At 38.4% G+C, this 16,277-nt stretch overlaps 1 protein-coding gene across 1 annotated transcript in view; it reads left to right on the forward strand.

Annotated features, from left to right (window-relative positions):
* The window catches only part of CYTH3 (cytohesin 3), a 107,515-nt gene extending 91,813 nt beyond the window's left edge, over window positions 1-15,702 (forward strand). The window contains exons 10-13 of the mRNA XM_072419180.1: window positions 6,079-6,155; window positions 9,828-9,899; window positions 11,222-11,376; window positions 12,409-15,702. Coding sequence (XP_072275281.1) covers window positions 6,079-6,155; window positions 9,828-9,899; window positions 11,222-11,376; window positions 12,409-12,481 — 377 coding nt within the window. The 3' untranslated portion in view covers window positions 12,482-15,702. The remainder of the gene's footprint in view (window positions 1-6,078; window positions 6,156-9,827; window positions 9,900-11,221; window positions 11,377-12,408) is intronic.
* The last annotated feature ends 575 nt before the right edge of the window (window positions 15,703-16,277 follow it).

A 16,277-nucleotide genomic window follows, 5' to 3' on the forward strand; every position in this document is an offset into this window, starting at 1 on the left:
ATAACACAATATTGCACCAACCTTATATTCAGCTCCCAATGGGATGAACTGGGAGACTGACAGAAATATTCTGGCTGTTGTTGGGAATATGGACTAAAGGTGACAACAAATATGAGATCAGCATTACCTGACATGACTGGTGGCTTGTGCATTAGCTGCTGAAGAGAAGATCAAAAGGGCAGTTGGATCTTTGAAAAATATCTTGTCTGATCAATTGTGTTTCCCTTAGGTCTTTTTTTTTCCTTCTTAAATCTGAGAACATGCAAAAACCTTTTATTGGAAAAAGACAGCAAAAAGAAGGGGTTTTGATGGCAGAAGAAGTTATATTTATGTATTCATGATACTGATTTATACATATTTAAATACACAATTAGATACAGATTGACAATCAAAAATTCGGCAGCCTCTGGACCTGAGGTGCGCCAGATTTTGGAAAATTCCGAATATTTTTTTTTATACTTACCTCCACACAGGTCAGCCTTCATCTGGCAGCAGCCGCGGACATCTGGCACAGTCCCAGAGAGCAGGCAGCAGGGACGTCTCAACGTGTATTTAGTGTAGCAAGCAGCTGTTTGTGCAGAATAGCGCCATGAAAACATTAGTGGTCAAACAGTGTACTGCAGTCCCTTAATTAAACATGCAATCCGAAATTCATGCTGGGAAACTGAAGGATCGGGATTATCGATGGCTGGATTTTCGATTCTCAACCTGTATAAATTGGATCATCCCACGCCCATTGTAACATCATGGTATTGGGTTATCCAATTCTATACATAAACAACTACCTAAAGTATAACCGTATCAGTCTGTCACTGACGCGTTTCGCCTTTATTGGCTTATTCAAGGGTATAGCTGCAGTTATACTTTAACTGTTTTTTTATGTATAGTCGGTTGACTATACATACTATTTTTGCTTTCTTTACCATGTATACTTTTAACCTTAAGTGGGAGTACCAATACACCTATCTACACTAAAAACATCCATGGCTGTCCACTATGGTGCATTTTAAAGCATGCATCCCGTTCACAGTAGTACACTACTGCATGTTGTAGTACACAACCATACAGGGAATGACACCATGGCACAATGGTATGACCCCATGAATTGCATCATAGTGCACCAACACATATAGAATAATGGTGTGAGTAGGTTTTGGTTGGTCCCTTATTCTTCCCCCCTTTTTTTGTTTAATTCCCCAAATGCATAATGTTACATTTATCAATGTTAAATCTCATTTTTACATGTTTCATAATCAACTAGTGTCCAGGTCAGCTTGTAGGTTACAGACATCAGGCAAGGAATGCATTGTTCTGTGTTCTAACCTTTGAAAATTCATATTCATTGAAAACTGTTCATTCTGATTTTTTTATTTTAAAGTCTGTTTATCTAATCTGCATAAATAATAATCCTTCAAATTTATTCTAATTCTACAATTAGTAGATACATTTTAATTTGCTAAAGCTGCAAAAAAATGTAAAAACTGTAAAAACTCATGCCTGCATTATACAGACCCCTGCTCTTTTTTCCCCTTTGTGCTGAAGTAATTATAGGTCCTTTCAGTTTCTGATTACTTTTACCACACAGTGTGATTTAACCCTCACAATGACAAAACAGCAGTGTTACATTTTACACATGTTTTCCTCCAGTCTTGGGGACATTTTTTTTGTCTTCACATCTGTTTCAGTGCTTTTAGGTAAGGATTGAAAAATAAGAATCCGGAAGAGGCCGGTAGGCCAACAAGGTTGTGTTGTCTGCTTTTCTCATTATTTCCTTAAACCTTTTTTACTTAAACCCTCATCTGTTTTTGTAGAGTAATTTTGATTTCTCAGTGGAAATCTTGACAGCTTCCCACACACGTTAATAAATTCTATGTGACAGCCATTTTGCCTTTGTGGCTCAATATACTGAATTATAAATACTGATCTGCCTGAAAAATGTACAAGTTAATATTCTGCTAGTCTTTCAAAGGCAAAAAGATTTCAGCGTGTTAACGTTGTTATACAGTTTGTATACTATATATTGTATACTATATTTCTCAAAAGTGTCAGAAGGAAAAGTGCTTAAGCAAAAGAGACGGAATTTAATTGGTACTTGTAACTAGGGATGAGCGAGAATGCCTCTGACAGTCTCACAAAATTTTCCTTGAACTTCTTAAATTTCGGCGAAACTGATTTTGCGAATCCACAATCTAGGTTCCCATGGTCCCTGGGCTTACTCATCAATGATAAGTACAGCCCAGGGAGCATGGGAACCTGGACGGGCACAGCTGAACTCATATGACCTCTCAATGGAGATTCTCCATTGAGTAATCATAAGAGTTCAGTGGTACGCCTGCAGTCACAGCTGATTGTAGGCACGTGCCTCCAATCAGCTGTGACTGCAGGTGTGCTACTGAACTCATGACCTCTCAATGGAGAACTACAGGCTGTTGGCAGAAAACTACAGGAGCCGGGTGGATACAAGATCAGAGAAATGGCCTTGATAAAAACAATATCTCAAATAAAATTAATACAAATATATTCCAGGTTTCCCATCTGCCCCAAACACTTACCTAAATGTTGGGACCTTAGCTTTCCATCTTTGGGACAGTTAACTGTTCCAATGGGTTCAAATGGCTTCCTGTTCTCCAGTAATGGACCATTAGGCTTCACTGCTGGTGAGCATAAAAGGTGTAGTAACCATAGAGGGCAATAATATTCCACTTTAATTAAATGGTCTTACATTAAAATGTATATTTTACTGTACAATGCATACTGTACTTGACCTTATTTAATGAAGTCAATATTGTTAATTTCATATGTACATGAAATGTGTGATACAGTTTAAAGTTGTTTTCCTCTTTTCAAGATGTTTCTTTATTTCCTATTGCTTTGCAAAAATAGTCATCCAATGCTAACAATTCCAAATATTCTGGGGGAAAAAATCTCTCAAACTAATAACACTGGCAATAAGTTCAAATGTTACCTGCCAATGACAAACGATGGTCAGTACTCCCCCATCACACAAACCCAATTGCTGCTGGGGATTGGCAGTATTGTTTTTTCCCTAAAATAGAGGTAAGTATTTGGACACCTATTTTCTTTCTGTTTAATGGCACTGGAGGGACCTGAAGTCAAGGAGCCCACATAGCCACCTTGTTTTTAATACTGCCTCCCTACAGACATACAAATCATTGGTTACCAGTAAGTTACCATCACTTTGGGCTGCAGAATTTTTGACAAGCAGGCTGCTTAGGTTCATAATCCAGTGATTCTGGTCTTATTAGCCCTTCTTCATTTTTAGCTGCTTGGTGGACAATGCTTTGAGCTTAGAACAGATTTCCAATTAATCTTCATTGTCCTGTTGTATTATTCAGAAAAGAGAATGCTTTGCATTTCAATTTCCATTAAGTATTACAATATGAGGCATTATTTGCTCCCCAATTTTGCACACGTGTTCTACTATGCAGATAAATTGGCCATAAATATAGCAAAATGAAACTCTTTATTTCCATCTATTAGTACTTTCCCTACAATTAGCAGACCGAACCTGAGGATTACTAGGTACCCAAGGTGCAGCCATTTTGCTCTTTGTCTCAGTGATGTCACTGTATTTGTAAAAATTTAGGAGTGGCCTTCTACAGAACATGTAACCAGTTTAATTTATTGGTTTGGCTGCTACTGAATTTTTAAAGAAATCAAAATGTATATCGTTTATCAATTTTTTATTAGTTTTTAAATTTGTATTATTTTTAAATAACATTTTTTTTTATAAAAAAAAAAATGGGAGTGACAATGTTAATGGAAAAAACAATACAGAAGAAGAACAAAACAGAAAAAAGGTGGTAAAAGTAATAAATATTACAATTTAACGTGACATTGTAAGCCCATTGTATATTATAAAAGAAAACAAGGTAGTCAAAGTACAGAAGATGAATAAACATAGGAAAGACAGTGCTCCAGACCAGCCATAGTAAAAAATAGTAATATTTATCAAAATCAAACCTGTAGCAAAAGTATCGGTGTCACTGGTGTTATCGTAGCCACAATGTATATTGTATAAGAAAACAAAGTAAGCAATGTAGCAAGAAAATAAATAATTAATGCAGAAGGAAGCTTAACATGAAAGACACGTCTCCAAAATCAATATATAGAAAGATTTTTTTGAACAAGAGTTCATAAAATGGGACTTTCAAGGGCTGTACAGTTAAAAACAATATTTTTTTATTAGTATAACAAAAAATACCTAGACATGACAAATACTTTTATAAAGTATATAGTACAGAAACCTTCTCCCCAAAACCATATCCGTTAGAGGTAGAGGTTTTGTGAAACGAGGGAAAGGCATTTTTCTTTCATTCAACGCGTTTCGCAGCACTCGGGCTGCTTCTTCAGGAATGAGTAAAATTGGACAGATTGACCAAATCTGAAAACATGGGTATTAATTCTATAGGGATGAAAAACCCCAAACAAGGGAACCTCACTGTTCAGCCCTTAGCAGCAATTCCAGAAATGGAGGAACAGAGAGATTATTCTCTACTGTGATCCTCCAGAAAATAAATGAAGGGGAGGGAAACAAGGCAGTGCTTTTTAACAAATAAGTGGGTCTCCTGCATAAACAAAATGGAGGAAAGATCTCTTTTGCTGGCAATCAATAAGAATCCCCAATTTTCTTCCATGTACTGCTTTTAAATAGGGAAAACTGGGGTCTAGCTACTAAGGGTACCAAACTCCAAGTTATTTATATCAACTCCAGTATGAACAAATCCTAATAAACACTGACCTGTTCTGGCTGTGATATGAGTAAATCTCTAATTATATCTGAAGGAGGAGACACTGACTTTTCTGCTCGTAATTGAGAAATACTTGATTATTATTCAGGACAGGGTTTTAGGCCTTGCAGACTGGCCCTACGTGGTGACTCATAGGTATATAATGCGATTTGACTTTTCCAAGAATATGCTGTAATATCATGAACTGTAATGACATTATGCCATAATGAAATTAAGTCATGGATAATGGATTCATAAGTATCGTATCGCACAGACCTGTCAATTATCGGGAGGGTATATAACTGACTGCAGTGTTATAAATAAGAAACGGTGAACAGTGTGTTCTTCTTCAATTGTTGAGATAAAACCTCCAGCGTTCATATTTGGAAATTTAACGAGCAATTGAAGTCGGCCCCCCCACAGCAGAATATCTTTATCTCAGGTTGTTTCTCCAATATCGAGCACTGGCAAGAAGCATGAGTTTCCATAGCTTTTGAACACCATGCTTACAAGTCACGCTCCCGGTCTGCGTTTCCATCGGCTGCTTAATTTGCTGTCATTTTCACTGTTGTGTCCAGACATCCTTTGTTTGTTTCAGGCTTGCATCGGCTTTCTTTGTAAATTTTAAACTGTTATTTCATGTCAATGGTGTTACGGCTATTTATGAGGAACAATAGAGACAGACTAGAAATGGTTAAATACAAATTTCCCTCATAAAATGCGAAATCTGTTCTTTTCTTGTAGTTTTAGATTTTTATTTGACATAAGTATGCCCCAGCTAATTGAGATAACTTATGACTTCATGCCTGAGCAGAAGTTTACCCCAGATTCTCTTTTGGGAAAGCTCCTGGATCGTTTCCAGAGGTTGTCTTAAGTTTTGGTCACGCACAATATAAAACTTTAGTCTTGCGGTGTTCAGAAAAGTCATTTAGTCAGGGACATGTTTAGTTGAAATATTTTATGATACCCTAAAATCTTTAGGGAAATTAATATTTTATTTTATTTTTTTACCTCAAAGATCCAGGATCAGAACTTGAGGAATGCCACATTTATTTCAGATTCCCCCATGCACCTGAAAAGTTTGATTTAGAAATGGTTAGAACTCTGGTAACTTAATAAGAATGTTCTGGACAAATCAGAAACACGTGTTCCTTGTAAGATTACAAATTTGCTGCAGATGTAATTCAATAAAGGGGTGTCTGCAGCTCTCTTACAAAGTCTGTTTCAAAGGAATTTAGGGCCCCAGAAGCTGACAGATTAGAAAGTGATCTTCTGGCAATCGTACTGTAAGAGAATTTCTTAATGGTTTGTCCCTTTGTGTCTCCAGGAGGAAGAGTAAAAACGTGGAAACGCAGATGGTTCATCCTGACCGATAACTGTCTCTATTACTTTGAATACACAACGGTAAGTAGTTACCTCATATCTAAACAAGTACATTGTAAATGTGGGACTGGGACAATTCTTGAATGCAACATTTTGTACAGGATTTATTTACCAAAATTAGTATCAATCTACAGACTGTTTCCATATTGTTTAAAGCAAACCTAACCTCGACATTTTTACTTTACATAGAATTTTTGACTTGTTAAAAAAAATACCCCCCCGCCGCTCTCTCCGCTCCTCCAATGACCTACTAATGACTTCCTCACTCATAACCTCATCACACGCACGGATACAAGACTTCTCTAGAGCTGCCCCGACTCGCTCCTCCAATGACCTACTAATGACTTCCTCACTCATAACCTCATCACACGCACGGATACAAGACTTCTCTAGAGCTGCCCCGACTCTCTGGAATGGTCTTCCTCGTCCTATTCAGCTTGGTGCTACTTTCTGCTCATTTAAAAGAGTGCTCAAAACCCATTTTTTCAAACTTGGCTAACCGTCTTCTTCTGTCTTTTGAAACCATCACTACTTACCACCATTACATATCTCCCATCCTATTGTGTGTAAATTCCCCCACCTACTAGATTGTAAGCTCTTCGGGGCAGGGTCCTCTCCTCCTGTATCACTGTCTGTATTAGTCTGTCATTTGCACTCCTTATTTAATGTACAGAGCTGCTTAATATGTTGGCTCTATATAAATCCTGTTTAATAATAATAATAATAATAATAATAGAAGAGTAGACAGCCTTTTTGGGTGCAGCACCGCCCCTTTAGGTCTTGATCTCCGCAGCGATCAAGACTTAAAGGGAGCACAGATCCTCTCCGGATACAAATGTCATGCATCCTGGGAGACTGCTCCTTCTGCACATGCCCTAATCTCGGGCATGTGCAGAATGGGCATTTTTTCCACCAAGGGGAAAGATGACGATCTTACGCATCCGCAACGGCTACGTCACCCAATCTCGCACCTGTGCAGTGTGAGATCGGGTGACGTAGAAAGAAGACTGAAGGAAAAGACAGAAGATGGGGGCGCCTGGCGTTTCAACCTCTGTGCCGGGATAAAGAGAAATTCCAGGACGACGCGGGACCAGATCGTGGAAAGGACCAGCGCCATTGAGGGATTTGCGGGATTAAAGACAAGTCATTTTTTTTTTTTCAGTTTACTTCTGCTTTAAATGCCAATATATAAAATTCTCAATCATTCCCACAGGCCAGTTCCCATCAGGGAAAATTTAGGTGTAAACTAATAGGCTGCAAAAAAAACACAATCTGCACCATTTAGACTTATGATATATGATATAGACTTATGATATATAATGTCTGTAAATACTTGCTTGTGGCCAAAAAACAACCCCTAAAAAAACTTCAGACACCCCTATTGTAATCAGTGTGGCATCTGGGACCTAATATATGGGCATATGAGGTTTATGGGCATTTTTTTTTTCGATTTTAGCTTTGCCACATAGCTTGCTTTGGATGCCTTAATTAAGGCTTAAAACTCATACAAAAAAGTATCATCAGTGTAGACTTGGTCGAAATATCCAAATGTTTTAAATTTTTTTTAATTTATGTGGATTTTTATATTTATTTTATTTATGCATTTATTGTTTTTACAAAGATTGTGTACTCTCTCTATGAATAAATCAAATATGAAAAATAGATTGCAAAACACAGTTGTAAGTGGTCTTTCTTGAAATGTGATTGTTGCCTTTACCTAGCGTCTGTAACGATAAGTTCTGTGTGTTTATGTATCTCACACATACTCACTTAAGAAGCCTGTCAACAAGTTCCTTACTTATCATTTACTACCAGTAATTTAAATGTAAGCAATAAATTAAAGCTGGAGCTTAACCAAAAAAAAAAATACTCACCTTAAAGCGGAACTAAACTAAAAATAAAAAAAAATTACACTTACCTTTAATCTAGCAGATCCCTCGATGGCGCTGGTCCTTCCCACGATCCAGGCACATACCGTCCTGGGATTCCACTTCTTCCCCCGCGCCTGGTGCCGCCATCTCTTGCCTTTTCTTCCAGGCTTTTTGCTACGTCACCCAATCTCGCACTGCGCAGGTGTAAGAAACAGGTGACGTAGCCACTATGAAGGGGGGCAAAGCCGATCTCACTGCGCATGTGTGAGATCGGCATCTCTTTCCCCTTGATGGAAAAAAAAAGGCGGTTGGGCATGCGCAGAAAAAGCAGCAAGCAGCTGCGCTCCTATTACGTCTTGATCGATAGTGGTCAAGTAATTAGTGTAGAAATGTTAAAAATAGTAAAACGTTAGGTATTGCAATGCATAGATCGGAGGTAAAACATTTCTCTGTCTGAACATGATACAGTATGATAACTTTAGGTAGTGTTAGTGTTAGAATTCGGGTTTCGATGGCGCCAATTTGGCCCTCCGAATTCTGGAATCCGGAAGCCCCTTTAACAAGGTGACTCCCAGATGTCCAACCATGGGGAATAAGTACAGGGGTACATAATACCCCTTACTGGTTCCCTGAAAGGTTAAAATATAAGTGCAAATAATGAGTCCAGACTTTAATGTGAATTTTATTATTTAATAAATGTATGTGATTTGTGTGTACTTACTTATTACTTACCTTTTGTCATAGTAATTTACCTGAATGGAGGTTCCCACAGTCCCTGGGCTGTCCCTGGACCGTGCGAACCTGGACCGCGGGAACCTGCGGTCACAGCTGATTGGAGGCACGTGGGTGCAGGGCACATGCCTCCAATCAGCTGTGACGTGTACCTGGGCTGTACTTATCATTGATAAGTACAGCCCAGGGACCGTGGGAACCTGTAGTCTCAGCTGACTGGAGGCACGTGCCTCCAATCAGCTGTGACCGCAGGTGTACAGAACTCATATGACCTCTCAATGGAGATTCTCCATTGAGGTCATATGAGTTCAGTTACGCCTTCCTGATTTTTTTCTTGCCTTTGTACAGTGTTGTGCAGAGTTGTGGGAGTGTTGACATGTCTTTTTAAATGTAATTGGAGGCTGTAGAAGCTCTACACAGTCCCAAAAAATAACCCAAATTTTCCCCCTATTGACTTTAATGGTGTTAGAATTTGACGTTCAATCGCCCAAACAATATCGGCCTATTCGATCGAATAGCCATCGAATCGAATAGTGAGATATTTGACCAACACTAACTTTAGGTGTTGAGGAGACAGATAAATGCAACAGACAGGTTCAGTTTTTCAGAATCTTCTCCTAATTTGACCTGAATAAGCACAACTGGTAGTGTATTGTAGTTTTACTGGGGGTGGGGGGTGGTTCAGTGGTGACTTTGCAAAGTCTACATACAAGTACAGCTGTCCTTAAATGAAGAACCTCACACAGCTGCCCACTTCTTTTGAATGGGGTTTCTCTGCTGTACTAATAATACATTTTACAATGTATATACAATACATTTTATCTTGTAAATGTTTAGAGGAGGGCAAATCTGTTAAACTTGGCATTTGTCTACCTCTGGTGGTAACATGGACACTGCATGGCTATTATATCCTATTCCAGGGAGAACTTCCATAAACTCTTCTGTCCTTCATGCACTGATATGTGACACCAAACAGGGATTCAGCACATTTAGGTCTCTTTTCATTTTCAATATGTTAATGTAGAAATATGTTGCTATTTGAATTTTTTTCTTTGCTCATAAATACTAATGATCATGTTTAAATTGACAGGACAAAGAGCCAAGGGGAATCATTCCTCTGGAAAATTTGAGCATTAGAGAAGTAGAAGATCCACGAAAACCGGTAAGACATTTGGAGTTTTATTTTTTCATGAATTATTAAATAATTATGAAAACGAAGTTACCTTCTACAGTGTAAAGATGTTATTGGTGACATTATACAAACCAAGATGTTTATAGAAGACTATAAGCTCTCTCCCAGTGTTCTCCATAACTAGATTGTAGAAATCCTGCTGACTATAAGAGACTAATCCGAGCTGCTTCCCCACCACCCCTCCAGTTCTTCTGGGCTGAATGATAACAGTACCAGATCATTACAGGGATCATTTGGTGGTGATTACGCTTTTCAATAATCACAATGTTGCTTTTGCTGTTCCATATCACATTTGTATCCTGAGATCCTAACAGGAGCTGCAGGAAAAAATTAGATTTTGAATACAGAGTACAAATTTTGTTCCTAAAAATTGTATTCACACGCAGAGTTATTATAAAAAGCAAATTAATTCAGCTCTGTAACAAATCCTCAGTATCTAAATCAAATATTCTTCCTATATATAGAAATAAAAGGGGCATGACTAGGTGCCAACTATCTGTGTTGCCTGCAAATATACATAAAAGAAACGTGCTGATAAAATAGGAGAGCAGAGGGATGACCTAATGCTGCTGCCTCCTCATTGTCCAATGGGCAGAGTGTTATTATTATTAAAATAATCAATTTTTGGGGAAGCCAATTAACCTAACTGCATGTTTTTGGGAATGTGGGAGGAAACCGGAGTACCTGGAGGAAACCCACACAAACACGGGGAGAACCTGCAAACTCCATGCAGATAGTGTCCTGGCAGAGATTCAAACCTGGGAGCTAGCCCTGCAAAGGCCAGAGTGCTAACCACTGAGCCACCATGCTGCCCATATTAGTGTTATTAGCGTATTGCTCAAATGTAACAGAATTTTGTGTTATCCACGTGCCTCTCAGGTACATCATGAGTACATCTCAGAACAGAATGGATAGAAGTACAAATATTTATATGTGTTATATATTTATATATTATATGTGTTTCAGCACATTGTGTCATTTTGACATTTGTCTGGCGTCTTGCTTTATTGATCTTGAAACCCAAATGGGTCGTATTTAGGATTTTGTACCCCTGGGCCACACACCTGCAAGTGGGTAAAGACCAAATATTAAATTACATTGATAAATAGAACAGGTAAACCTAACGATGCAATGATCCCTAAAACCAGAAAAGCTTTGAGCTGTAATGACATGGATTTCATATAACCTGATTCATATATTTATTAGATTGATATTAAGACCATTTGGAAAATATGTGTAAAAAACAATTCCTAAAACTGATGATCACCAACTAATCCTCTGTTTTGTTTCAGAATTGTTTTGAGTTGTATAATCCAAGCCACAAAGGACAAGTCATCAAAGCCTGTAAAACAGAAGCTGACGGGAGAGTAGTTGAAGGAAACCATGTTGTGTACAGAATATCAGCCCCTACTCCAGAGGAGAAGGAAGAATGGATCAAATCCATTAAGTGAGTTTATTTCTTGTATATAGTTACGTAGTAAGTCAGGTTGAAAAAAGACATAAGTCCATCAAGTTCAACCACTAGGGAAATAAACATATCCCAGATATAAAACCCTGTAGGACATAGTTGGTCCAGAGGAAGGCAAAAAAACCCTGGTACAATTTGCTTCAACGGGAAAAAAAACTCCTTCCTGATTCCATGAGACAATCGTATGTTTCCTGGATCAACAGTCTCTGGTATCTTTACTTTAAATCCTTAATCCTCAGTTATATTCTGTGTTTCTAGAAATCATCCAGCTTTTTCTTAAAGCAATCTATAGTAGTTGCTGAAATTACTTCCTGAGGGAGCCGATTCCACATTTTCACAGACCTTACAGTGAAGAATCCCTTCCTTACCTGGAGATTAAACTTCTTTTCCTCCAGACGCAAAGAGCGCCCCCTTGTGCTTTGTATATGTTAGTCCCTATGTGTGTACTGGTGTAATAAGGAATATTGTATCGGATTGTAGCAATATGGGCTTTGTGCGTAAGATTGGTTCACAGTGTTAATAAACATTCTATGTTTGCATTTTCTGATGAAACGTGTGTCTGCCTACATTTATGTCTCACTAAAATAGCTTCTAAAGGTACTATTTGCAAGTCTGCATGCTAATATGCATTAATTTTCTGGAAAGGCCTTGCCTTGGGGGTTAGCCAAATAACTTAACTGCATGTTTTTGAAATGTGGGAGGAAACCGTACCCGGGAAACCCACGCAAACACGGGGAGAACCTGCAAACTCCATGCAGATAATGTCCTGGCAGAGATTCAAACCTGGGACCGAGCGCTGCAAAGGCCAGAGTGCTAAAATTCTGAGCCACCATGCTGCCATATAACAGATAATTCATTGATTTGATATTTTCCCTGGATTTTCTTCAAATCAGCTTCAAAATTCACTGTCTAATATTGTCTGATTGGGCAGAGTATGATATACAGGGAAATCTGAACATGATGAATGGACAGACTCTTAATTTAACTGTATTTCTTTTCTATTTAATGCAGAGCAAGCATCAGCAGAGATCCCTTCTATGACATGCTTGCAACAAGGAAGAGAAGAATTGCAAACAAGAAATAACCTAAGCTAATTCTAAAGCATCTTGCAAGATTTTCTGAAAGTGTCTCATGGTCAAGCCAATGGACCAACTTTACCCTGGACTTCTGTTGCCACAACTGGCCTCACAAGGGTCACCAATACTGGATTACCAGTATCAACCTGGACGTTCCAATCTTTATTTGCAAAAATCCACAATATTAAGATTTTTTTATTTGATGTTCCTTTTTAATTTGAAACTCAGACATTTTTCACATGAACAATGGGCATCATTTTATTACACAAATGACTTCTGTAAATATCTCCCAATTCATTTGTGTTAAAAACCAACTGAAACACTAAATCTCTATATTCATAGTAGAGAGTTCTATGATTAATCTTTATTCAATAAGAGTATTTGTTAGAATGGCAGCTATATACATGGTACGGATTGCAGTGGACCAGGCAAGCCATGATCACAGCGTTGCATGTTGGGTATTTATGCCACATGAACCTTCTAGTTGTCCTGACTTTGCCCCGGGCAGTTATTGCCAGTATATGCCCTTGATTGTATTTTGCTGCTCCTCGGGCAAGGGACCTGGCTTGTTTCAGCAGCCAAAGATGTGTCTTGGAATAGCCACTGAATATAGAATCTATAAGCTAATTCATCTTCTGTACAGATTTCTTTATATGATATATAAAACATATATATATATATTATGAATAGGCTGATGCCAGCTTATGGTGACTGTATTTGTAATAGTTTGATTAGTGGGAAGCCATACCTGGGAAGAACAAGAAGGTATTATATTGTACAGTTATTTTTCAGGAGGACGATTGCAGCTATGCATGATTGAACAGCGCAGTATGTACTCTGCTGCATCAAGTGGTTTCATGTTTAATACATTACAAATTCTGCCTTAAACTATCCAATCATTGATGTCTTTTAGGTGTAATTCACCTAAGGACAGCCGATGCCTTCATTTTGTTCTGTCTCTTTAGTCTGTCAAATGTTTTAACAAGATGCAGGGTCACAAACAGTATTTTGTAGTCCTTTGTCATTATGTTATTAGGTTCAGGAGGGCCGGGCTTATATCTCATACCATCTATGAACATTACCAGTATATAACAGACTATATGCAATCCAAACTTATTTTGGGTTTTTGCAACGGGGTCTCTTTGGGTAAAGTTTAATGTTGGGGGTGATTTTTTTAGGACATTTTATGTAAAATGGTAGGTAACAAAAGGCATTCGTCAAATGTTTAGGAGGAAGAATCACAGTATTAGTATTATATATACTTTTTTTTAGCATGGCACAAAGTTATACTTTTGTATATCACAGATCATAAGACTGAGTTGTAGAATTTGGAGAGGAGCAGAGCTGTTGTCCTTTCTCTAGTACAGGCTTGAAATCAAGCATGTCCAGTTTTTATGAATAAAGCTCGGCCATCTTCATTTTGCTTGCTCAAGCACTTCATGTAGTTTGAGGCATATATTACATTCTGATGAGTTTAACCCTTTTCGTTGTCTCCCAAGTAAGAGATACTGAAGCAGAGATTGTGTGCAATCTTATCACATCTAGAATAGTTGATTCCAAGTCTTTGGCCTCTTGGAACCTCATGGACTGTGCAGTAGCTACCTTAAGATGCCCCCATTTATATCGCACTATAACCTGTGGTGCAGTGTTACACAACCCGTTGCCAGACCTTACATGGTTGTGGTGTTGGTTGCTTTTTTACAATCATGCATATATTTTTACTGGTCATTGTGGCCACCAGTACCTTGGAGGTGACTACTATAGTCTAGGATACCCAGGATAAAATGCCAAAGGTTATACATGACTGCACCCCCTCCCATGCCGATAACCACCTTTGATTGTTGAAGTTTCCAACATTTGAGTGCCTACCTCCTCCGTTTAGAGTGTACTACACAAACCAGAGCCATTTTCTAAGCTTTCAGCTATAAATGATGCCAAACAGTCTCTTGGCTTAACAATGTCTCTATTAGTGTAAATTCTGATTACCCTAGGAAATGGCTGACCCCTCGGACAGGGTGTTATGTACACTTCAAATAATAGTAGTATTGTGGCGTACATGTGCTTGCTATGTATTGTAAAGAAAAGATTAGACATAGATACCTGAGATAAGGTATCATCCCTTCATCGAGCTTCTGCTGTAGAGTAGATGCTTTAGAACTTTCATACTTTTTTTTTGTTCTTTTCTTTCTTCTCTCTGAACTCCCAGTTAAGTTTAGGGCTACACAGTGATAAAATCTCCTTGTGGCTTGGATATTGAACTGGTTATTGGTAGTAGTCTCATTTTTGGCTCCTAAATAAAAGAATAATGGGCGCCAATAGTGAGTGGGCTCCTGTGCAGAACGGTCTTGGGAAACCTGTTGGCCGTGGTGGATCCATGGCTCCCTATGTCCGGCCCTGTCAAACTTAGCACTATATGTAGTCCCTGCCTTAAACCTGGTGATTCCTTTCAAATTGTGTAAGATCTTCTATAGAATATCTACCGTACTCTGAGCACATGCTGAGCACTGTGGTCTTTGGAATGCAGGCTAGAATTACAGATTTGACGTATGGCATAAATAAGGGCACACCGCATGGCAGTAGCCAGGATGTTTAGGGGGAGAGAGGTTTTGCTGTGCAGTGCTGAAATAGTTTTTATTTTTGCCATGTTGCCTTTTTTCCCTCTGATAAAGGATTCCCTTGCACTGACCAGCATTTCCTTCATTTTTAAAACCATTTGTGGACTGCTATCTCAACCTGCAAAGATATATAAATACAGAAACTATATCACTTTTCAAGATTCAGCGGGCCTAAATCTTGTATTCATAAAACAAATATTGGTACGTTTTTTAAGTCCTAAAAACAGTTTGTGCTTTTGCTATATAGCATTTGTATTTTAGAGAAACATTTTATGTTGGCATTGTACAGCAATGCATATTGTGTTAGAATCCCTCTCTGTTTTTCTTGTGCTGTCAGGTCATTTGTAGACCGGAGGCTACCGTTCAAATATTTTGCGTATCATTCTCCTATTTATTTTTTAGTATCTTCAGAATATTTGTATCTGCATTGAAATTTAATTTTAAAGAAATGTAAATATTGTACAGTTGTATATTAGCTTATGTGCAAAAATGTAAACCCAATCCTTTGCATGGAGAATTCTGTATCTTTTCAGAGAACATAACTCAATACAAATGATTACTGGAAACACTGTTCCAATTATTGGATTATGATTAAAGAAGTATATTGTTCAAAATGTCTGGGGTCCTGAAATGTTATTTTATGTATGAATATGTACTGTTTCTAGCATCATCCAGAGGCTCCGAAGCAGCCATTGCTGAGCTCTTTCTGAAAAGGCAAAATACTTTGCTGCATCCAATTCATTGAGTCATGTACGGAGCCAATTGAGAGTCAGTAGTTACCAGTAGTTGCTTCCATATATCCCCTAATAAAGCTCATTATTTGGGCATCTTTACCTTCCAACCCTCTCTTACCTAGAGACATATACTTGCCTAAATCTGCCATCCAGGTCCCTTTGCAGAATTGCCCCGGGTGCAGGGCACTGATAATCCAACAATGCAGTTTTGCCCAACACGCCTTTGCATCACCGCTGAAGACTCCCTTTGTGGATCCGGTGAAGTCTTGGCTACTGGACAGTCAATAAGAAGAGTCTGTGTGTGCAGACAGACAGTGGGGTGAATACCTGAAGTCCCCCCACGTTCTGTAAAATCTGGATGCAGAAGACTGGAGCATCATGTGACTGCAGCTTTAAAAAGGGCATTTGGATTTTTGGAGGTATATATGCCCCCTGGCCGATCCGGCCTAATGCCG

Source organism: Pyxicephalus adspersus, chromosome 7 (assembly GCF_032062135.1).
Source record: "Pyxicephalus adspersus chromosome 7, UCB_Pads_2.0, whole genome shotgun sequence".
Taxonomy (NCBI): Eukaryota; Metazoa; Chordata; class Amphibia; order Anura; family Pyxicephalidae; genus Pyxicephalus; species Pyxicephalus adspersus.